Raw genomic sequence first — 23,048 nt, forward strand, 5'->3', positions numbered from 1 at the left:
GTCCTCCTCTCAAAAGACTAAATAAAAATGATGGAAAATTGGTGCAGTGTCTGTATATATATACAGTTAAAGAGGAAAAGTATAAGCACTGTTGTTTTTGTTAATAAAGATTTTATGGCTGGAGATTAACTATATCCGTGAAAACACAATCAAGAGGAATGATGCTTAGCGTTTATGTCTCTAGTCAACTTGAATGCAATCTACTACCACGGGTTACGGTTAATGGACTGATAAACATTAAGGCCAACACGACAATTTACAAGACAAGTCCATTCTTTAGGTACGAGTACATCCTATATACGGAGTGAAAAGTAAGGCAATACTTTATTCATCCGCAAAAGAAATATTCTCTTGTCACTTGTCTTCCCCTGACAGATCAGACGGCTACAGAATCAAGACACAGGAGGCGGTCCGTCTCCAGACATTAAGGACTAAATCACACTTCAGTGGGGAGGATTCTTGAACATGAAAAAACTCCAAAACACAAGTGCTTGGATTGCCACCGGTGACTGTCACATGGACGGGAGGAGCATGAAAGTCAAAACTTGAAAACGACAAAATAGCAAAAAGATGAAATAATTTTTAAAAAAAAAGAGTTCAGTTTATGAAGAATACGAAGAGTAAGAACTATTTTGATAGTTGAAAAGGCTTGTAATATACTAATATTACTAATAATATACAAAAGATACTGTGGATGGTGAGGTGCTGTGTTTTAATATAAGGCTATACATGTTTCTTGTGGTTTGATTTTGTATACTAATCCAGTCATGACTCCTGTTCAAGGAATACAGACACAACAGTCTCTAACCCCAGTATACCTTGGTGGTGCAGTAGCGTATATTTACTCCATATTATTAAAACTACTGTATGACAAACGTGATTGTAACCTATATCCACAAACAAATAAGCTGACCTGAGCACTTCTGATCAGCGGAGCTGGTGACCTCAGCACTGGTGGTTGCAACAGTATCGGCCAACGCCACCAAGAACATCTGCTCCAGTCTGGTCAGTCCTGGTAGGCTTGAGTGCATGAGGTGACTGGACAACACCTGGATACATCAGGAAGACAGAGAGCAAAGAGAAACTCAGAACGACAGATAAAAAGGTTTTCAAACATGATGTTGTACTGAAGGAATGTACAGTGTTAGTCATTCCTGTAAATTTTGTTTGTGCAGACTAGCATATTATCACCATATTATTGCTCTATTTCCTCCCTTTCTTTCCACTCTCTTAACAATGCAACTGAGGATTTAAAACATTTATTTTACTGTGAATAGCCTACATTAATAATGCAATTTGCCTTTTGTTTTTATGGAATAACCTTCGAAAAAATGAACAGCAATACCTGTGCATGCTCTGGGCCAAAGTAGGTCGGTCCATATTGAGAGAGGTTGATAACTCGAGACTTCTTCTCTGGTTTGTCGGTGGCAAAGTTCAGAAAATCATCTGTGGTAACAGCTTGGACCTGTCAAGACAGAAGGAAAGGAGCCAAAAGGTATTAGTGGACAAAAACCACATCAACAACATCAGAGTTCTCTTAAGTGTTCGTACCTGGAAGAGGTCAGAATACTGGTCCTCTCCTGACTTCTGGGATCCATCACCGTCGCCCCCCTTAGCGGCCTCTTCCGCTCCCTTGTACGACGTGTCTAGGTCAGCCAACATGAGGGAGTAGAGGGGCAAGGGAGGGATGGAGTTGATCTCTGTGTAGTCCCTGCCCCCATCGCGGCCGGCCACAATGGTGTCTTTTGCTGTGCTGCCAGTCACGCTGATAGTACGGGACAGATGTCTCCTGGCTCCGCCCTCACCTGCCTCCACATCCCTCACCACGGCGACTTCCCCGGCAATACACTTCACCAGGTGAGCAAGTATGGCCTGATAGACAGGAGAGCAGTAGGTTAAAAAGATCATGCGACAATGAGGATTAGATCTCTGTTTAGCAAGAGCAAACAGTGTCTCTTGGCATCCGTCCTTTTGGTTCATCGAATCCAAAAAGGTTGGGCTTCACTGTACTTTAGCTAGTTACTAGATATTTTGAGTTTGTTGTTAAATAAAAAAGCATTTTTTGGAATCGCTGACGAGACAGAAACAAGCTCACCTTGGCACGGCGAACCTTGCCCAGGTCCATGAGTTCCAACAGCTGAGTGGGATGGTACTGGGGTAGAGTCGGTGACAGAGAGTGAGCTGCTTCAAACAGCCCCCCTTCCTGAAGTCCCGCCGGGGCACGGAGGGCCTCATCCACAGCAACGCTTCCTTCAAACATACTCTTAGACCTGGCTCTGCCTTCTACAACCGAGGAGGAACCTGCGGTTTGACCTCCAGCAATGTCTGCACATGATAGGTTGCCCTCCTCTCCCTCCCCGGGCTTCTTGTCCTGATGCCACTGGGCATACACGTGCATCTCACAGTCCATGCCCACCACCAGGATGCCATCCCTCACCCAGGACAGGGAGACCGGCAGACACGGCGTGCCGTCCACAGAAGACAGGAGGTCCACGGACCGAAGCAGGATCCAGCGAGAGCGGATGCCCTGTTTGATACTGCCCCCTAGAGGAAGGGTGATGACAGCCACCCCGTCCTTGCTGCTAGTCGGTTCATTGACCACGCCAGAGATACGGCCGTACATGAGAATGTTGGATCCCACTCCCACTGTGAGGATGTGAGAGCCGTCCTCTTTTGAGAGCCAGTCCAAATGAACGTAGTGCTTAATGTTGGGGGAGCAGTGGTCTCTGGTCATGTACAGGTCAGACCTGGTATGGAGAAAATTATGAATTTAGGAAACCAATACTGGTAAACATAAAGCGTCCGACAGACTATGATTCAAACACACGAGCCCTCCTGACCTGCTGTACACAAAGAGGTTCGAGTCCACGCTGACTCGTGGATCCAGGGTCGACGAGGGTCTGGTGAAGTCGTCCAGGTGGAGAGTTTGCTCCAAAACCCACTCTGAGCCACCGGTAGATTCACACTCATAGATGGACACATGCATGGAGAAGTTCTCTCCAGAACCCTGCAGCTGAGGACGAAAAAAAACGTCACACTTCTTAAGAGTACGCCAAATCTGAAGACACTGTGAACACTGTAGTCCAGCCAACCGGACATTCGGTAAATACAATATAACAAGAGTGATGGAATTATAAAAATATTGGTGCCCACACAGAGCTCTATCATGTATCACATCTGAAGTACACCGGCAACCCAGGCTCATAGCTCCGACTGCTGTTCATAAACCTCAACTCAGTTTCAGTTTAATGACATCCAGCCTCACATTCTTTAAATACAGAGTAGCAACAGAATAGGAAATTAGATCCTCAGATAGTCGTTTTTTTTCTCTTCCTTTTTTACGAAGAGCTAAGGACAGTTCGGTCAAACTGCAGTGCATAATGTGCTTTATCTTATCTACTTCCTCCATTACGTTAAAAAAGTATTCACGTACTAACACATGGAATTGTTATCTATTTTTGAGGATCCAAACTGTGCTGCCAAATTGTGTTTCTTTTCTGCAGTTACATTTAATGCAATTGTCAAACTCAAAGTGATTTTTTTTTTCGGTGGAATACATCGAAAACAAAACAAAGCCAAATGCTAATTTCCTACCTGCCCTTGTCGTGGCTTTTTAAAGGCCATGGCCAGCCTGCCGATGTAGGAGCAGGACACCGCAACGGGCCGTCCAGACACACACACAGCACTGTTGTTGTCTTTCTCCTCATTCATCAGGGCCCAGGGCTCCCAGCGGTAAGAGCGGTTGTCCCGGTCATCCTCGCTGTACCCGTCGTCACCCTCCACAGCACAGCGCCAGAACCGCACGCGAGAGTCAGAGCAGGTCGTGACAATCAGGTACGGAGCCAGGCACACAGGGTAGATGGAAGAGGAACTCAGATGACCTGGCAGAAAGGTGAGCCAGTACACAAACAAAGACAATTTCAGGCATGTTTTGCATTTTCTTGCGTTAACCTGATTATTTGGTTTATACAGAAAATATAGTAACTAGATTTTGCAGGGACTCCTTTGAAACTGCCTGACCTGAATTTCCAACAAGCTCTGAAATAAATGTGGGACTATGTCACTGAGTCAACATTGATAAAAAAAGGGGCTTCACACGTTCCTACTAATTTGGCAACAACAACATGGTGTGAGTCCTATGTGCAACAACTGTGCGAGCATCCCTACCTGCAGAGGGGGTGACCCTGGTAACCTCAACCCCGTGGGGCAGGTCGAGCCGCTTGCTGTACACCAGCTTGGAGCTGAGGATGAGTTTGCTTGCTGATTGCAAGTTGGCTGTAGAGGCTGACCGAGGCAGGGGCCTGATAGGTGAGGTCTCTGGAGATGAGTCAGCATTCACAGCTTGATTAGGAACCATCAGCTGGCTCTGGAAGCTGAAATCTGGGCTCTTCTCGTCTGGAGACAGAGACGCAGGAATATTAAAGCTGGCATACGCCTCAAGTAAGGACATAAAAAATTAAAAAGAACACATTAATATTTAAGATTTATGCATAAAAATATCCAGTTAACTGCTCCGCTATGTGTACCCTACACTTACCGACACACGCCTGTACAGATTGTAGGTGCAGGTGCCACATCTGCAGGACAGAGTTCATGTTGAGATCCTTTTCAATCACCACCAGGAAGAACTTCTCAGAGAACGGGGCAGGTTGGTAATCTGGATATAGTAAAATGACATTATTGTCTTCCAATGACAAAGCATCAGGAAGCCGATCGACACAAACTGTGACGATGTGCAATACCTTCGCCGCATGGAAAGGCCGGCGTGTATGCTTCTGGTTCTGTCTGGGGCTTGTAACCGAGAATGAAGTCCTCTTGGAAGACATGCAGCAGCTGGGTGTTGGCGCCACACTGGATGATGGATGCACATGAAAAAAGCATCAAGCAACAGGTTTGTCTATTGATTAGAAGGTTTCAGGATTCCAGACGCTGAATTCCTGTACACCGCTGATCTGAGGTGGGTGTGAAAAACAGAGCAGCTGCTAACCTGATTTGTAATGACGTCCAACTCTATGATACATCCAGGTCTGGCAGTGGACTGCTGGCTGACAATGTTGAACACTTCGCCCACCAGTTTCTAAACAGACACACGTACATGGAAATGAGTAATCTATCCATTTAGTCGACTGCATTCGAAGCCACTAATATGGTGGACAAATATTGCGGGGAAGGATTTAAGGTACATGTGGTTGTTATGAAGCAAGAGATAAGAAAAATTTGATTTAGAAATAAAACCTCTGTGTGTGATCTGTGTTCCTGATGTAGACAGAGAATTGTTGTTTTACTTGTGTTTGGGAACATATACATAAAGTTAGCATGAGAAGGAAATGAAAATTCTAAAAGAACAATCTGATAGTTATGAATGATGTCTTGATATCATATTTATGATGTTTTATGGTTAATGTACGCCTAATAGCGACCAAAACAAGCCTGCTTTGGACTCGATTCTCGGTCCATTGTGACAAAAACAAAAATTCACTGAACAGAGACGATCACATCCCAATGAGCAATACCATTATGTTTTTTTTAGTGCAGCGACGAGTCAGTGTGTCCACTCACAGATGTGTCAGGGTCTGACAGCTCATCCAGCAGTTTTCTGGCATCCACAACAGCTTGATAGAGACGCAGGTTTTTCCCATCTGATGCCACGAAGCAGGCGCTCGCGCTGTTACAGTAAGTTCCTGAGGGACGAGACACAAAGCCAGTTGGAAAGGTCCCACGGTGAGACTAGAAAAGGCATGTTGCTGTTGCTTTTAAAGGCACAGTCATGAATATATGTTTATATTCTGGCACACAATAACAAGGTACAGAAGAAATATTTCACTTTTTAGTGCAAATGTGACATGCAAGCATTAGCTTGACTAATGCATAGCATTGGCGATATGCACTTTACTCACCTGAATGACATTATGTAATGCGCATACATTTGGGGCAATTTTGTTTTGACAAATAGTGAACCAAATACTAACAGCAGAAGTTCAGACGCTTCAGCAACAGTGAAACTTTGACTTTTACATTCAATTTCTTAGCCACGATTTACTCATAACAAGTACCACTGGGGTTCCAATGTACAGCAATATGAAACAAAATGAATGCTGTGTTTACCGAGTACGGAGCTGGGTACAAGTGTAGGTAGCCAGGCAACATTGCTGAAGGCTGAGGTGTGCAGAGAGTTGATACGGGCCAGCTCAGAGACCCCTCCAGTGCAGGACAGGGGTCCAATGTGGTCCACCCTCCACAGGATAAGTTCACTGTAGATGGCGTTGGGGTCGTGGAAGGTCCTTGTAGCTGCATTACGAAGCTGCTTCCTGCCACTGTCAAGAAAAGTGCCGTTAGACCTTTTCACGCAGAAGACAATGACATTCTTTCTTCTCCTCATCTGCTCGCCTTTCCTATCGTGCTATACCTGGGAGGTCCCTTTGGGAGAGGAAAGGTAGGAGGCTGCTCTCCTTCCAGGCTGCTCGGCGCCGAGGGAGGGGTGAGCAGAGCGTTATGGTGAGAGGAGGTCAGCAGCAGTGGCAGCACTGTGTGGCAGGCCTGGTCGTTCAGATGGAAGCGGTGGCCGCAGTACCGGAACTTGTGCGACACAGTCATTACGTTGGAGAAGGCAGAGCGCTCAGCAAATGTCACTGCCCACTGCAGACAGAGGGAACCCAAAAAAATGACTCAGTGCTGGGAAGGACGAATACACACAAACGTACAAGTGCAATAATCTGCCTTTAACATGAAATGATGGTGTCGGTATGAAATTCTAGGAAGCTTTTAAGAAAGAAATGGCTAAAAGCTTTAGATTTTGTCCGTAACAAACGGTTACCTGGTTGAGAGACCCATCAACATGCTTGGAGACCATCATGACAGCAGGACTGATGCCAGGGCGAGGGTTTAGAGAGGCGGCCAGTGATGGTGAACCAAAGCCGGCCGAGGCTGAAGCAGATTGGGAGACACGTTGAACCATCCTCCCCTGCTCCCCAGCACTGGCACTCTCACCCTCAGTCAAAGTGCACGCGTACATCAGGATGTTTTTACTCAGCGAGTTGGCATCCCCTGTAGGAAATGCCACTGGAATACGGGAGGAGAAGGACACCTGATTGGGGAGATGGAGGGAAGCATTTAACATTTAGGACCACAGGCAGTGAGCAATTTATACCAACCAGATCTCTTGTCCATCAGAATCAATATTAACAATACAAACTATGGCTTGCTAGTTTACGTACATACACTACCACTTTCTACAATTGGATTGCAAATGTGTCCATATTATTATTATGTGTTCTCTTATTATGAACATGAAGACCGATGGCTGTGTGTCCACGTACTGTATCATGCAAAGTAATCGCTTGTTAAGTGCCATGTGAACTTATTTGTAGCCGCTAAGATAGAGCTGCTCAACTTCCAATCCTTTAATTACTGTTCGCTATGACCTCCTCAGCCAACTTGTGTTGCAGTGCCACTCTCCTTCGGGACAGCCGCGCTCTGCAGTGTGATTATCTCGCCGCATGAGTTCACACACAGATTGTCAGAACACAGATTTGCTAAACTCCAACGCTAATTAATCTGTTATCTCTCCTTCTTTCTCTTCAGCAAAGAGCACAGCATGTAAAGAACATTCAGGTAGCAGCTAATTATTTTAGTCAATTGGATTATTGTAGATTCATTAAGCTTGTTAATTATACACATTATACTTCCTAATATAAAATAAATATTAGTAAGGAAAGTGACAAGGTTTTATTAGCCCACATGCAGAGGAGAAGAAAAAAAAAGAATATTAGGAGTCTTACATAAGGATGGAGTGCTGAGTCACCTTAAATTTGAGAAAAAGTTTAAGTACAGCTTAACTGCTGCCACTATGTGTGTATAAGTGAGTGAATGAGCAATTGAATCACTATTTAATTTAAAGCCCTAAAAGGTTCTGCTCACCTGAACCTGTCTGAAGATTCCCTGGTTGAATTCGTCCAAGTACTTCACGTGCCAAACCAGGAACGATCCATCCGTAGGATGGATGGTGAACAACATGTCCGGGCTCTTGTTCCACTCTGTGATCAGAGTCTCCATCTTCCTCTCTAGCAGCATGGAGGGCAAAGGCATGCTGGAATTGGATCCTGGGGAGGACGCCTTGGTGCTTCCTTGCTCCCCCGGCTCCCCCTCTTCACCTTGCTCAGAGGACGCTTTGTCAGACATCTCGTCCAGATCTAGAACCCCAAAAAACAACAATATGCTTTGACAAAATGATGTGGCTTCTAAGCTAATGAGTATAAAAGGAATGCATAATTGGTTGTGGGTCATACCAAAGTCAAACTTCATTGGGGATCCTTCGGGGTCCAGGGGGTCCATAGTGCTCTGTTCCAGTTGCTGTTCAGATAATTTACGGAGCTGCAGCATAAAGAGCTCCATGGAGGCAGTGAAGCTGAGGTCCTTATTGTTGAGCCAGTGAACGACGAAGCCTCCACCACCAGAGCCATCGTCTGGGTTGAACACTGTTGAGTCAGCCAGCGCTGATGGGATATCTGAGAGGGAAGCAGGAGGAGGAAGAGATAAATGGATGAAAGTAGTACAAAGGGAAACGCCTAAACAAAATATTACTCAAGCGTCGACTAAAGTTTCACAAATACAAGTCACAGAAGACATTTCTGCTGTATCACTCGTTGTTGCACAATGCACATCATATGCAAAACCAAATACATTTTTACTATGACTATGAAAATAAAGCCATTTATATAATTAATTCAGTTTTAAACAGTTTTTTAGAATTGTTAGACATCATTTAAAAAAAGTAAAATGGCTACAGAGGTGTATCAGCAACAAATGTATTTTCAAACATAAGCTATTTATATAAGCTATAATCAACATGGAAATGGAATCACTATTACAGAGGATGGAGACCTGAAGAACATGGTCAATAGTGCAATATGTATGGATCTGCTGTATAGCAAAGAGAGCTTACCTGTGTTGGGGTTAATACTGGCTGAGATATGGAAGTGACACAGGGCATTGGCGTGATGAGCGATGTGGCGGTGAGTGTGTGCATCCTGCGTGCCGAGCTGAGAGGGCAGCAGCTCACTGTGTGCCACCAAAGCAGAGGATCGTCGCCGGCCTCGGCGCAGATGCTTTAGGTGATGGATTGACTAATCGAGCAAAGCACAGGAAGAAAACACAGAAGAGCTAATCAGAAATCGTATGCAATTTATATTTTCATTTGGTAAGCTCTGAGTGTTAAGTAAGTGTACCTCTAAAGCATGCTGGATCTTGTCCTTATTTCCTGCCAGGCCTGGCAGGCTGGAGCTGAAGGAGTGTGTGTTCTCAGAGATCTGTCCCCCGAGCAGGCTGTCTTCCGGTAGCAGGGTCTCCGACCACAACCTACATACACCATCCTCGCAGGACGTCAGCAACACATTGCACACCGAACCCCTAGAAAACAACGAGATGATTCAACTCTTATGCAATCAGTAATGAATTTTGAAGGGAAGGCTCAAATGAAATATAAGGAGAGACCCCATTAAAAAAGTCACTGATTCACATAGTGGAACAGCAGAACAGAGAGCTCCCTCTGACTGGCTGCTTCCACCACCAATTCACCATTTTTACATGCATACATTGAACAAGTGGACATAACGATGGTCTGGAAAAGTATATCTAAGCATTTCAATACTGGGAATAAGTGTTATCTATGTTGCCCTTTTGAACCATTCAAATTTGCTCTCATAGATGAAGAAATATTCAACAGACAGGATAAAAAACATGTTACTTTAGTGACAAAGAGTAACATGCAGGGTTAATACACATTTTGACCAATGGATTTCCATGACTTTTAACCAAATTTCCATTACCAAACATTTAGTGAAATCTCAGTGTAAACATAAAAAAAGTTAGAAAATGTAGTATTTAAACTAACAATGAGAATTCCAAAGCAGACAGTAAACCTTAAATGACACAAATAAATGAGAGACAATCGTATGCCTGCTTATATTTTTGAGTGTTTTCATTAAAAAGCATATTAATTATTTCAAACTCAGTGTAAATGAACGACATGAACATAAGAATATAACAAATTTCCATGACTTTTTTTTTTTAAATCTCTGGGGATTTTATTTTTTTAAGGACTTTCACAGGCTTTCAAATAACCATTTTAAAATGTCATGACTTTTCCAGGTTTTCCATGACCATATGAACCCCGAACATGTCACTGGCCACCCTGCCCATGTGATCATGTGTGTGCTTTCTTACTTTGGCATGTACTTGCTGGTCTTCCTCCAGGACATACCGGTGAGGGAGCGAGGATGGGCCAGGTAAACAAAGGAGAAGTGAACAGGAGGAGGCCTTTTATCGGAGGGGTCGTGGACAACCACTGCCGAGCGCCAGCCCGTGGTGGGATACCACACCTTGAGTAAACAGTCATCCTGCGTATGCACACACGGACATGAATTAAAAAAAAACACATCAGCACGGGCCATACAATCAGGAAAAACACTGTTCAACAATCGGTTGTTTCGCAATGTGTGCGCATGAATCATATACCTTCCCAACTGTTGCAAAGTACTCCCCATCAGTAGACCACTTGGCAATGTGAACAGATGCTGCAGTCCTAGAAAGAAACACAGACATAAACAGTGTCAGCTATATTCATTTCTCCACACGTGACTCACCACAGAAATAACACATAGGCGGTTCTCCCGTCAGCAGTCAATGAGTATCTTTGGTTACTTTGTGCATGAGATCCATTGCTGGTCATTTCAGAGCTTGCACTTCCCTGTTTTAGTGGCTTTCCTGAGCATCACATGTGTCATCAGTTAACAATTATTTGCATGGTATTATAGGTCTGTTTACACAGCTTAAAACACAGGCCACCAGTGGCGGGCCGTCACGGCCAGCTAAGCCTTCTCTGCTGGCCCAAATAGAATCACAAAGTTATTACACAAAGTTGAGAAAAAGAAAAAAAGAATAGTCCGTGATCAGCACAGCGGGCGTAGTGACAAAATCCACGGCCCGCCACTGCAAGCCACACACTCACAAGAGTATAAAATAGCAAAAATAGATAAAAAAAGTTTTTTTAAATCCCTGATTAAATATTATGTACAACATTGCCGTCATTAGAGTCTATGCAGCGTTAGGAAGAAGTTACAACTTGTATAGTTGTAGTCCGAGTCCATTTCAAGAAAAACAAAGCAGAAACAAGCAAAACGAAGAGGGTCCGAGATCAGCAGGGATACAACCTGCACCGTCACATGCTAAATCGAAAGTATGGTATTAAGTTTTAAAAAATAAACACTTTGAGTTCAACACATTGACATGAAAAGCAGAGCTAGAGGTGAATAAAGCTCAGAGGACGTCCATCAGAGCCCTCTCTTCGGGCGTTATCATTTTTAAGAAGTGTCATTTTTGTTTAGCTAAAACAATATTTTAAATTTGAAATAGCATTTAATTAAAAGACATAATTATAATTTAAAAAATCTATGTGATTACAAATTATTTCTTTATATTTTAATAATAATTTTGGCTTGATTTTAGTCACTATCTTAGCCTTAGAGGCAACATTGGGCAACTGCCGATAAACTCTTTTGCTGCCCATGCTTTCTCTTCAACAGACAGTACGGTCTATGAAAAAGCTGTTTTGACAGTCTCTAAACAACTTAAACAAAGGAGCCAACAAACACTGGAGCTCGCTGGTCGACATATAATGTGTCTGGCTCAGTGAAACACAAGAAGGGCAGAGAAACAAGCGTGGACACTGAGAAGGTCAGGAGGAATCAGGATGTAAATTTAAGCATCTGATTGACCGTGACGTGTTGGGAGACAGCACAAACAAGAAGACATTGATTCATCGAATCGGGGGAAATTGCTTGCAGCCACTTTCATTGTTGTCAGAATACGATGCTGACCCCGTGCTATCACTTGGCCACGAGAGCAGACATGCGAAACCAGGTACGTCGCGATCGTGGTCGGCGAGAGCGCGGCTATCAGCGACGCTGCACAAATGTCACTCGACATCGGGGATGTGAATAATGAAGGTGTCGAGGAGAAGATGGAGCTTCAGCTTCAGGAGAGTGGGCACGGTATGTGATGAAAAATAGGGCAGAGCGGCTGGAACCGTTCCAACATATTACAGAGCACATTGACGCTGACTCCGTCTATTGCGCAACAGGCCCTGGCGCACAGCCCAACAGTTCCAACTCCTGTTTTCTAATTCTTACTTTCGAAAGAGGTTCAATGAGTTAAAGACATCAAAACCTATAGTATAGTAAAAAAAAAAACACTGGCGTCATCTCAATAAAAGAGGTTGCTTCTTCTTTAAATGGAAAAAAGAGGAGATGTCGATATTTTTTCAAGTGACTGATGAGTTCTGCTGCATTGTTTATTGATCAGTAGAGTTGGTTAAGATTTGTTTGCCGCTATGAGATATTTGGCCCAATTTCAACCTTTCAAATCAGGCACATCATTATTGTTGGTGTTATGTTTATGGCTTGCAACCACCAATGTGTTTAATGTGTTTGATGTTCATGCTGTTATTTGATAGTGTTTATTTTGTCTAAGAAGGTTCGCTCTTTGTCCACTGGTGCGCGAGTAGCCGAGAGAGCTTTGCATAGTTGAGCTGGTGGTTTGAGCGCATAAATTAACTGTTTGTAATTTACTTAATTATGTGGTCCCTAAGGGCCCCTATGGGTAATTGATCTGACCATTGAAGGTGAAAATTAGCGATGGACTTAGCAGGAAGATACGCATGTGGATTTTCTTCACTAGAAAAATAAAACATGTGCCACTTTAAATGTATTTTATTCCTTAATTTTTTGGCTTGCAATGGCGCCTAAAAACCTTCATGTGAGTGACTGTCTGAAATTAATTTGTATGGACAGCTACTGCCGACATGTTTTTATGAAACAGTGCCAGCATGTCATATTCCATCGTTCCCTCAATGCTCCAAATAAAAAATGTGCTTCACTATTTAATCTCATAACTGACATGAAAATGTGTTATTTTCAATAATGAGCAAATTCATTTTTTAAATTACAATTACTTGAGACAACTTGGCTTCAGAAAGCTTTTAGTGACTTCATACATGTGAAGTCCAGAAAGGAGAAAAGGAATGAAGACACACAGGTCTGCTTGACGGGAATCGAATACACATAACCCGGAAGCATTTTACAAGTATGTGCAAAAGCAAAAGCAAAACAACAAAACATACTTGCACTGCCAGACACAGTTCCAGTCATTGAGGACAGGGTGGGGCTTGTCCTCATTCAACTGTCCATCCTCTTCCTCGATCAGGGCGTCTGCCAGAGGAGGAGCCCACAGCTGGAGCCGCTCGGTTGCTGCTAGGATACGGTTCCCTGTGGACACAAAAGCACTATGTTACACACCCCATCCCACGCGGACTACGACAATACACAGAGCCACATGCACGCTGTCACTCTTATATAACACATGTCGCCCCGGACAAACCACAGGGGGCTGTAACAGGAGCCTGCGCGGAGTGTGGATTAATTCAGTCAGTCAGTGAATCAGTTAAACACAGAAAGCATCGGGCGTACCTTGTGGGTCCCAGGCCAGGTTGTAGGTGATGGCATCGAGGAAGAACTGTCCTGTCTTTTGCCACTGATAGTTAAGCTGCTGTTAGTGACAGGAGAGCGACACACACCATGCAATGTTATTGGCACCCAAGTGTGGTTGAGCTCACTCGATATTGATTTTGAACAACTAATATATGTCTGAAATCCAGACAGCCATGCTCACCTTGTGGCGTTTGTTTGGGTTGGTAGAAAGAGGTTCGAAGATGCAGACTGTGTTTCCGTAGGATGCAGCAATCTAAAAATAAAGAGCTGCGTTCATCATCACAACATTACTCACCCCATCAGTGCTTCTGCACAACCATTCCCACGGGAGAGGGGTAGGTGTGGAGTGGTGCGGGAGAGCAGAATAGCAAGGAGCGGAGAGCATGGGCAGTGCAAGACGGGAGCAAAACGCAGGGCTATATGCACTTCTTTTCGCTCAGCATAATTGATACACGGAAGGAACGAAAACTGCGGGTGGGAGTGTGTCTTGAGTTTGTAGTCAACACTTACCCTGCCAAGCTGGTGGGAGCACTCCACACAGCCCACCTGTATATTTCCATTCTGAGCTCCCGGGATAATCTGTACACAGTCGAAGTCACTGGCCAAGATCACAACATCACAACCCGAGCCGTAGGCCTGACGGAGACAAATGTGCACAGGAAGAGGAATCAAATCAGATGTATTGGACCAGAAAAAAAACAAATGATAAATATTACTGCAAAATGCATTAATGCTTTGAATAATATGCCTGGAAAACAATGAGTCATGTAATAAGAAACGTAATAGTTTGTTTACTGCTTTGCAAATCCATCCAGTATGTTTTTCTTGCTTTGGAGTTTCATCTGAATACATTTAAATAAAATATACAATAAATGTCATATTAATTATTAATACCATGATAGCACTAATATAAATTGCATTAGAAGGAACCTTTTGCATCAGTATTAGCACAGTATGGTAGTTACCTGAAACAACCACCCCACGCATTGGCAGGATAAAACTAGCACAGCAGCCGCATAACAGGACAGTAAAACACAAGACAACACCTACTCGTGTGCAATAAGTATAACGATGCTAATACAATTGCCCTCACTAAATGGGCGCTAAAACACACACTCAAATTTGGATCATGGGCAGCCAGGTAAACTGATACTGGTGTTCACTGGCATTTGGCAACCATGTGCAGAGTGGCAGCAGCACCTGACAGAGAGGTAAGCTGGTAAGCCACAGTACAGTCACGATGACGGCTTGTGTCTTCCATTATTCAGGAGAACAGGAGGAGAGGCTGGGAACCACTGGGTCACACAGCGGGACACCATTACAGCCAGCTGTATAACATAACGTGACAGCCGAGGCAAAGATACATCGTGAAGATTGTAAGCTCTGATCATAGTTTAAACACTATAACGGGATATGTGAAAGAAGGGAGGCCTGTTCTGCGCTTTACTATTACTGCGGCGTTTGTCCTGCACATTACCGCTGGAATTAAAAGCGGTCACCGTCACGGACTGTCAAGGACTGCTTTGTACTTTGTCTCGCGCTCTCTCTCTTTCACACACACACACACACACACACACACACACACACACACACACACACACACACACACACACACACACACACACGTAAGATAATATGTGAGTCTATTCTACACTATTTGTCAGCAAGCTACTCTGGACCTGGTGGGTGGGCCCTTGCGCCAGGTTGGCACTGTGAGCACAAGTGTGTTTGGCTTAAACAGGATGACCTATCATCACTGCTTTGTTCTTTTGGTTTTGTGTGTCCTGTATTTCTTTCAACATCCACAAATCCATACGCACACACACACACACATACATACATACAAGTGTGGAGGGACGGCAGTACAAAGTTGGATGATTCACTAACAGAAGCAGCATTATACATCATGGCATCGTGGTAAAAATTGACCCAACTTATTACAGATGGGAGATTTAGCAGCATAAGCAGTGCGGACTAAAATGCTGTTGGTATATTCAACTAGTTTTTATGTTTGTTTTGAGGTCTTTTAAGTTTAAATGAGATACTCAACAGTCATTACTAGAAAACATACATCTCCTATATCAATAATAAACACTAGATTTGAACAGATCTGTGTGCATGGCTCCATGTATCGCCTGAATGGTAATAGTATTTGATAGCCAGTCTGAAGGATTTATAAAGTAAGTCAACTAAAAGATGAGAATTCTTATGACTATTATTCAACAAATAATGTATTTAAATTAAAAAAGGCAAATGACATGAAGACACGAACGCCTGCTGGATGCCCATTCTAATGAATGTAATGTTGAGCTATCTGTCAGGATCTGTATTTAATTCAGCAGCAGACAGCATGAAGAGGCCACTGATTCTGTCTATGAATGTACTGCTACTACCCTGAAGCGGCAAGGCTTCTCTCCTGTCAGTCATGTAAGCTGCACACATCACGAACGTTGCCGCTGTTGGATAAATATTACCTCTCTGTAACATATTATAATTGACAAAGTGGTTACAACTGCAATGTAATTTCATTGTTTTTTGACCGTCGAGTGGGGTCATGGACAGTTTGCATGATTTGTTTTTACATTGTTGGGAGGATGCCACCACCATAACGCTCCTCATGGGCTCACAGATGTCCCAATGCTGCATTTTAAAAAAGGTAGCCAGAGATGGGTCTACAGAAATCCATCTTGCAGGAGCAACTTAAGTACTATCTGAATAATGGAAACCACCGTGCGTGAGTTAGAGATTTAGAGGACTGAAGTAAGGTCATGTGTTTTGATAATGAAAGTAGATAAGAGGAAGCTAGTGAGACATCACTTCTGCCTTTCCACCTAATTCCACTCATTCCCTTTGTCTAATGCAATCATGCGAGCATGTTCCACAGCTGCGCCCATGTGTACCATTTTCCGGTTTTTGCAAGCTGTAGTAAAAAACCTCACTGCAAATATTTAAAAAACATGAATTGATCCGGTCTGGCCTTTAGTAACCTGGTCCCTCTGTACTGTATAGTCAATGCACAGCCCATCACATAGACCTGTACTTTGATCCCACGGTCAACAGGCCTATTATGTAGTATGGACCTTGTTATGCTCTGCATCACCACTGAAGCAGTGGCCATTAAAAGGCCAAACAACACCAAGGCTTTGATCCATATCCATGCCTTGGTTTTGCTCAAATTTCTGTTATTTTTTTACTATGTTGGGTTACATAATTGAAAAAAGGTTATTCATGGTCACTCATGTTTTGATATAAGACAAATGCAGTATTTGCCTGAAGCAATAAGCAACACAAATCTTGCACAATACACAAAAACTAGAAAACTCCCAGACAGGAAATAAGACAATCCCATCTGCCTTCAGCCAGTCAACATCTCTATCTTACATTATGTGACGATGTCTGTATTCTGATCGAGATGCAGATAAAAACATTTCCATCAGTAAAATATAATTTGGCAGAATATGGAGCCTCGATGGGAGTGTGTTCTTCCTCTCCCTCTCTCTGCTTTGTAGTTCACACGTGCTGTTCTATTTTTAGTGGATCACACATATGCAGCTCTGCATATCAAACCCACTAGGCTGTTTCAACATTTACAACATCAACCACAGGTCAAAAAGCACTGTAATAGGCCCAAAAATAGTCTTCCTCATATTATCATCTAGTCTAAAGTATTCAAATTCCACAATGTAACAGACACTAATCATACTAAATATATAGACAGACAAGATTTGTTTAACGCTGTCAAAAATGACAGTTTTGTCACATGTCATTCAACTATACCAACAGTGAGTTTTCAACACTGAACTATATCCACCACCCACTTGCCCACTGTACTGGCAGTGACAGGGCAAATGTGTTTTACTGTCATTCCAACGCAAAGTTGAGCATGCAACATTGTGAAGGCCATCACAGCGGTCAGAACCAAACTGTATGTAGATGGAATAAAGCTCTGGCTTCACGCTTGCTCATTTGAACGAGTGCATGGATGGCAGCTGTACTTGAGGTGTGTGTGTGTGTGTGTGTCTGCGTGTATGTCCGTCAGGGTCTGGCCTATGAGCCTCAGGGTCAATGTGAGTGTAACTGTATTGGACGTAATGTGTAGTGTTCTTCAAATACCCTCTCAGACACAGAAAGAAAACACCAGGCACAGAGAACGGCCCCCTGTGGCAACCTGCAACGCTTGAGCTTCACAACTGATTCTGTCTTGTGTTGTTGAGCAGATACAGCATGACCCTCGGTACAAAGCTGCTTGTTTACATTCATACAGTGTTGATCTGGGGTCGGGGTCAGGATAGATAGGAAACAACTTCTCACTATAGTTTAACAGAAATTAACAGAAGGAACTGCCACACTATGATCCAGAGAAGCGAGTGATTGCTAGAGGCCTGACGAGTGAGTGTCTGTATTTCCGGGAAAAATAAATAAATGAATAAAACCACCTCAAGACATTACTTGACTAATAAGCAGCAGGAACAGTCCAAGCCGAGATTTGGCAGCCATTAGGCAGTCTCAAAATGTTTCTCAGCGTGAGGCGAGCAACATGGCTGCTCAAACATTTACTGTGAGCATGCATTGGCAGAATTTAACTAATGCATTCACACTACTTTTAGTATGAACTAGGGTTATAAGGAATAAATGAATCTGGTCCTTGTGACTGACACCATGGCTAAACCCTATGTAGTAATCAACATGGCAGAGATAGCGTGTGTTTCCATATTAAACTAAAAAGGTACTCTGTCTGATTTCAATGACACATTCCAAAGTAAAAGCCTATTTCTTCTCTTTTGAATCTTTTTTGACAACAACTTCTCAGCTTCAGTTACATGTTATTCTAGATAATCTCTGTTGTAAACATGTATGGATTTTGAGGGGTTTGCTTCATTGGATGTTATGACCGATCATCCAGCTATTAATTCAGTCACCATCATTCATCTTCTACTCTCAATACAAGAGCTGACTCGGGACGCGACAGTTTTGCTTTCTACTACACTCTACCCTTAATTCAACGGATCCATTATAGTAACAGAGCTACAACATTTGCTGGGGTTGTCAACTATTGAGCACATTTTTTTCCCTCCCCTATTTGCCATCGCAAAACAGGATGTGATTTGCTGAGGTTGCCAGACCTCAGGCAGATAAAGAAAATGCATAGCCCAAAGAAGTCAATAAACAGTCACAGGATTTGGTTCAAAGGTAAAGGTGTTTGATCAGCATACAAATGACCTGTGCTATAAGCTGATGTAAGTCCAACAAGCTGTCCGTGTACTCTAAGTCACTAAAGTCCTAAATAATGACGGATGGCACCTCGTTTTGTTATTACATGATATTTTCAACACCAAATCACTGCCATCCAGCCCTCAGCTCATGTGTCCATATATGGCTCTCTACGTCACAGCTGGCGCAGCTGATGCTGGGATGACAGCGAGCTAATGATCCGTGAGCAGGATTTAACGCCAAATGGTAGCGAGCTTAGCTAGTTCTTGCAACCAGACACAACACAGCCTCTTTTTCCTCTCTTTTTAATATCCCGTAGCGGTGCGCACTGTCCAAACCACAGCCACCTGAGATGTGCACTGCGAAATCTCCTCGGAGCGTGTCCCGTTGCGTGTATCTCCCAATAATGTTGTGTATGCGCAAAAAAAGGGATTCCCTTTGCAGTAATACCAACGTAACGAGATGCAGCTAAAGGTCATTTGAGTGTCTAGCGGTAAACTGACCGTCTCGGGTTGATGAATAACACAACATTGCCCCCGAAAAGAGTAGTTAACTAGGTGCACAGACGTTACAGTTTTTTATCTGCTCGAGGATGTTAGCTTGTCAACGTCTGACTGACTGTCAAGGTAAATGAAAGAGTGTGTGTGTGTGTGTGTGCGTGTGTGTGTTTGTGAGGGAGGGAGCGATAAAAGATGCCCCGAGTAGTCTCGACTCACTATTTGTGAATCTGTCAGTGCGGCAGCTAGCAAACTACCCAGCTAGCCAGTGCTTTAGCTAGCTAGCACATCCCGTTCACAGCAAATGGGACACCAGCTAGCCAGCCAGCCGATAGCTTCACTGGGTGTCATCTTGAGTACACAATATCAAAATAAAACCTCACCGTGAAAGGAATGTCATTCACGCTTCCCACCGAATAGCAGCAATCTCCAGGGTTCACAGCTCCCGTCAGCACCTGATGCAGATGCATTCTTTCTTTTTTTTTTTTTTAAATATATCTTTTAGCAGCAGATGGGGTGTTTTATTTATTTATTTTAAATTATTAATAACCAAGTCCACCCTTTTGGTTTCTCCATCTAGCAGCGGTCGGGAATTCCATCAGTTAACGTTCACGCTGTCGTCGGGCCCGGCGGCGGCGGCGTCGTCTTTTCTCCCGTAAACGGCTCGGCGGCGGTGTGTTTAGTGTGCGGTCCGTACACATGTAATTTCACCCGGTCCCGTCATATATTTAAAAGCGTAAAACCGGCCGCCCCCGTTGCCTCTAGCTGTCAACACACCAGCCTCACGATTAATCGTGAGAGCAGAGGCAGCGGGATCTCTGCAGCTAAACCTGACATGCGCGTTCCCGACTTTGTCCAGGCACGACTGAATGGTCATAGAAATGCGCGACCTAGAAAGGGAATGACACCTTCTGGGTTTTACTATGTGTTTCAGTGAGGTTATTTTTTAATAGAAAACACAACGGTGATTATATAATCGTGTACATTCCCTCAAAAATGATCTCATAACCTACTGTAATGATGCACCGTGATTATTTCTGCAGCTCTGTGTAGCTGCTCTAATACTGCGGTTCTATATTTACGGCGCACCAGTTTTTTTGGAGCCTCCCCTCTTTCAGCGATTTGAGTTCATTGATCATAAATGTAGGGTCTGGGGTAAAAACATTTTTTATCAGTGACTGAAAATAGTTTACCGAATGAGAGAAAACTGCTGACAAAGAGCAGCGTTAAATTACAAAAGAGTGCAGCCATCATGTGAACAGAAACAATACATTATTGTAGCTTTAGTATATAGTTATTTTGTATGATGCATATGAAACACTATCTGCTTCTAACCTACACAGTTTATATTTTTTTATTTTATTATTTTTTGGGTCCAGCCACTCTGATGTAATGTTTTTTTCTGTTTTTCATTGTCGTGCATTACAGTAAATTAAATACCTTTTGACTTCTGCACTGTTGGTCAAACAAAGCAAGCAATCTGAATGTGTCACTGTGGGATCTGTGAGATAATAACCATGTTTTCTATGCATATCCTATCCTATCCTATCCAGCTGGTATCAGGACTGCAACACACAATATACAATGCTGTGGCAATGATGTCCTCAACAAAGATCAGAGCATTGTAGTTCATTGTAGCCACGACTGTCCCTCGACTCCTTATCCACCCTCATTCATCTCACTGATGAGATTTATTGGCGCTTGTTAGCACACTGCCGTTAATCTATCTCCTTTCCCTTTTGGACCTTTTTTACATATTCATGTTCAATCTCTTCTTCATTCATCGAGATAAAGGATGCGAGGACTAACAGAGATCCATGCTGGTGATACACAACCAACCATCATAGCATTGTCCTAGTTATTTAAGCCACACTGACATCATCATGCAGGGCCTGCCTGCCAGCCACCATGACACACGGGACGGCAGAACAGAAAATTGGGAGGCAGTAGCCAGAGAGAATGTGACACATACGCATAAAGAGTGTCAACAACAATGATGGGGCACACTCATCCTGTCCATTTAGCATTTGGTGACTACCATATTTTTGAACTGCCAGTGTCAGACGTTACAGCTGTTCTGGGCCTTATGACTGATGCGAAGCAATAGGTCTAGCATAGGACAAGTACTAGCTGTGCTGTTTTGAAGGGGAGGGGGTGGAGGGAGAGGATAGACTCAAGATCAATCAAGATATGGTTTCTAATACTTTAGTAATTAAGATCACAGGATAACCTTAAGACCAGTGTAATGTTTAGACTCTACAACCAGTTCCTTGTAAGCTGTTATGACATGGCTTAATCAGCAGCAGACTCCCAGGATGACCAGCATTATGTAACCCGGATAACTATAGCAAATTGAAAGTCAGTCAAATCTTGCTATAAATCTGCCTCTTTCAACTCCCTTGGCTTTTTATAAGTTTAAAGGCCACACCGCTGTCAACACATGTGACTAAAAGACTGTGAGTGCATCTCTCCCACAGGAAGTCGCTACCTTAAAGCACCTCTCCCTGCCTGAGGGAATAATCTGGCGATTTTATCTCAAATGATTTTAGGGCAGTTTCTACTCCTCACCTCTTTCATCAACCTGAAGAAAAAAATAGATGGCATGCCTATTTATGTCTGCCTGTGATTATTCTGGCAATGACGGAGGGTATCCACTTTAGATTATTAAGAAACCGGGGATTCATCTCTTAAGTGCCAGAGGTATTCTGCAGTTGGCCAAGAGTGCGGAGATCACTGCAGAGAAAACGATGCCAACAAAGACATATGTAAGGGATAATCTATTGCTACAGTATGAGAAGTGTATTTAGAGCAGGAAATGAGTGTGTGCACCGTGTGTGTGAGAGAGAGAGAGAGAAAGCACACACACGTTGACACTGCGAGTACCAGCCAGTATGTCTGGATATTGCAGTATGGGGCTGGAAGAAGGTTGATGCGAGGTTTGTAATCCCCGTGGTGCCGTTGGGAGACACAGCCTTGATCTACAGAGAGCAGAATTAAATGCATTATAGATTTTCTCATTTCATGGATGGCTGCTTGCTGGAGGGAGCTCCGGTCCAGCTCTGGGGTGCAAGACATTCTGCTCCCCAGGACAAAACATGTAATGAGCATTTTCTCAATCTTAAATAATAAAATCAGTGCATAATGTTCAAATGTAACTGTCATGAAGTTATCAATATTTGCAGTGCGAGTTTTCTGCCAAAGTGTTCAAAATGAGGAAAAGCAATGCAATAATTAGTTTAAATATTATATATGAGGAATCTTTTATGTTTTGCAATCTAATTTTACAGCAAATAGAAACACCATTTATAGTTTTGGCTTTTTGTGATTACTGCCGTGCGTACTTTTTCAACTTTTTCAAAAGAAATGCAGCATAGCCGGCAGGAGGGAAAGAATAACCAAGATAATTATTCACAGTGAAGGTTTGGCAGTTTCGAATATTGTTTTGTAAGAAATGATGAAATTAACTCATTGTGATGTTCACATCAGGGCTCAGGAGAACAACACAATGTCTATTATGTTGATTTGTGCTTTGAAATGCTGAAGTAATATGAAGAGAGCATGAGGGAACAGAAGATTGAAGATAGCTTTCAGAACTACTACTACATTACCCTATTAGCTCGACAAAAAGACACACTGATGCCTGCAATGAGTTACAATAACAACATCAACATATTCCTAGTGTCTTCTTATGAAACCAGGTGATCTGATCGGGTGATCTTTTCTTCATTAAAAGCATTTTTAATTCCCTTTTTTGGTTTCTTCAAAAAATCAGAAAATTGAATCTCAGGAACAAGTTATA

General features: G+C 43.1%; 1 protein-coding gene across 4 annotated transcripts in view; it reads right to left on the reverse strand.

Annotated features, from left to right (window-relative positions):
• Positions 1-20,040, reverse strand: part of dmxl2 (Dmx-like 2) — a 39,155-nt gene extending 19,115 nt beyond the window's left edge. For 3 of the 4 annotated variants that reach the window (XM_068568810.1, XM_068568755.1, XM_068568820.1), the window contains exons 1-25: positions 19,633-20,040; positions 14,052-14,177; positions 13,723-13,794; positions 13,521-13,599; positions 13,175-13,319; positions 10,513-10,579; positions 10,222-10,394; positions 9,225-9,405; positions 8,942-9,122; positions 8,286-8,504; positions 7,918-8,189; positions 6,815-7,084; positions 6,407-6,636; positions 6,106-6,314; positions 5,560-5,681; positions 4,988-5,077; positions 4,743-4,851; positions 4,538-4,657; positions 4,168-4,395; positions 3,595-3,881; positions 2,841-3,013; positions 2,096-2,747; positions 1,552-1,872; positions 1,346-1,465; positions 914-1,049 (exon numbers count right to left, since the gene is read on the reverse strand). In XM_068568810.1, coding sequence (XP_068424911.1) covers positions 914-1,049; positions 1,346-1,465; positions 1,552-1,872; positions 2,096-2,747; positions 2,841-3,013; positions 3,595-3,881; positions 4,168-4,395; positions 4,538-4,657; positions 4,743-4,851; positions 4,988-5,077; positions 5,560-5,681; positions 6,106-6,314; positions 6,407-6,636; positions 6,815-7,084; positions 7,918-8,189; positions 8,286-8,504; positions 8,942-9,122; positions 9,225-9,405; positions 10,222-10,394; positions 10,513-10,579; positions 13,175-13,319; positions 13,521-13,599; positions 13,723-13,794; positions 14,052-14,177; positions 19,633-19,719 — 4,669 coding nt within the window. In that variant the 5' untranslated portion in view covers positions 19,720-20,040. The remainder of the gene's footprint in view (positions 1-913; positions 1,050-1,345; positions 1,466-1,551; positions 1,873-2,095; positions 2,748-2,840; positions 3,014-3,594; positions 3,882-4,167; positions 4,396-4,537; positions 4,658-4,742; positions 4,852-4,987; positions 5,078-5,559; positions 5,682-6,105; positions 6,315-6,406; positions 6,637-6,814; positions 7,085-7,917; positions 8,190-8,285; positions 8,505-8,941; positions 9,123-9,224; positions 9,406-10,221; positions 10,395-10,512; positions 10,580-13,174; positions 13,320-13,520; positions 13,600-13,722; positions 13,795-14,051; positions 14,178-19,632) is intronic. The other variant, XM_068568801.1, reaches the window with a different exon arrangement.
• Positions 20,041-23,048: the final 3,008 nt, after the last annotated feature.

Source organism: Clinocottus analis, unplaced genomic scaffold, assembly GCF_023055335.1.
Source record: "Clinocottus analis isolate CAN_PGR_092001 unplaced genomic scaffold, fCliAna1.0.p SCAF_1, whole genome shotgun sequence".
Lineage (NCBI taxonomy): Eukaryota > Metazoa > Chordata > Actinopteri > Perciformes > Cottidae > Clinocottus > Clinocottus analis.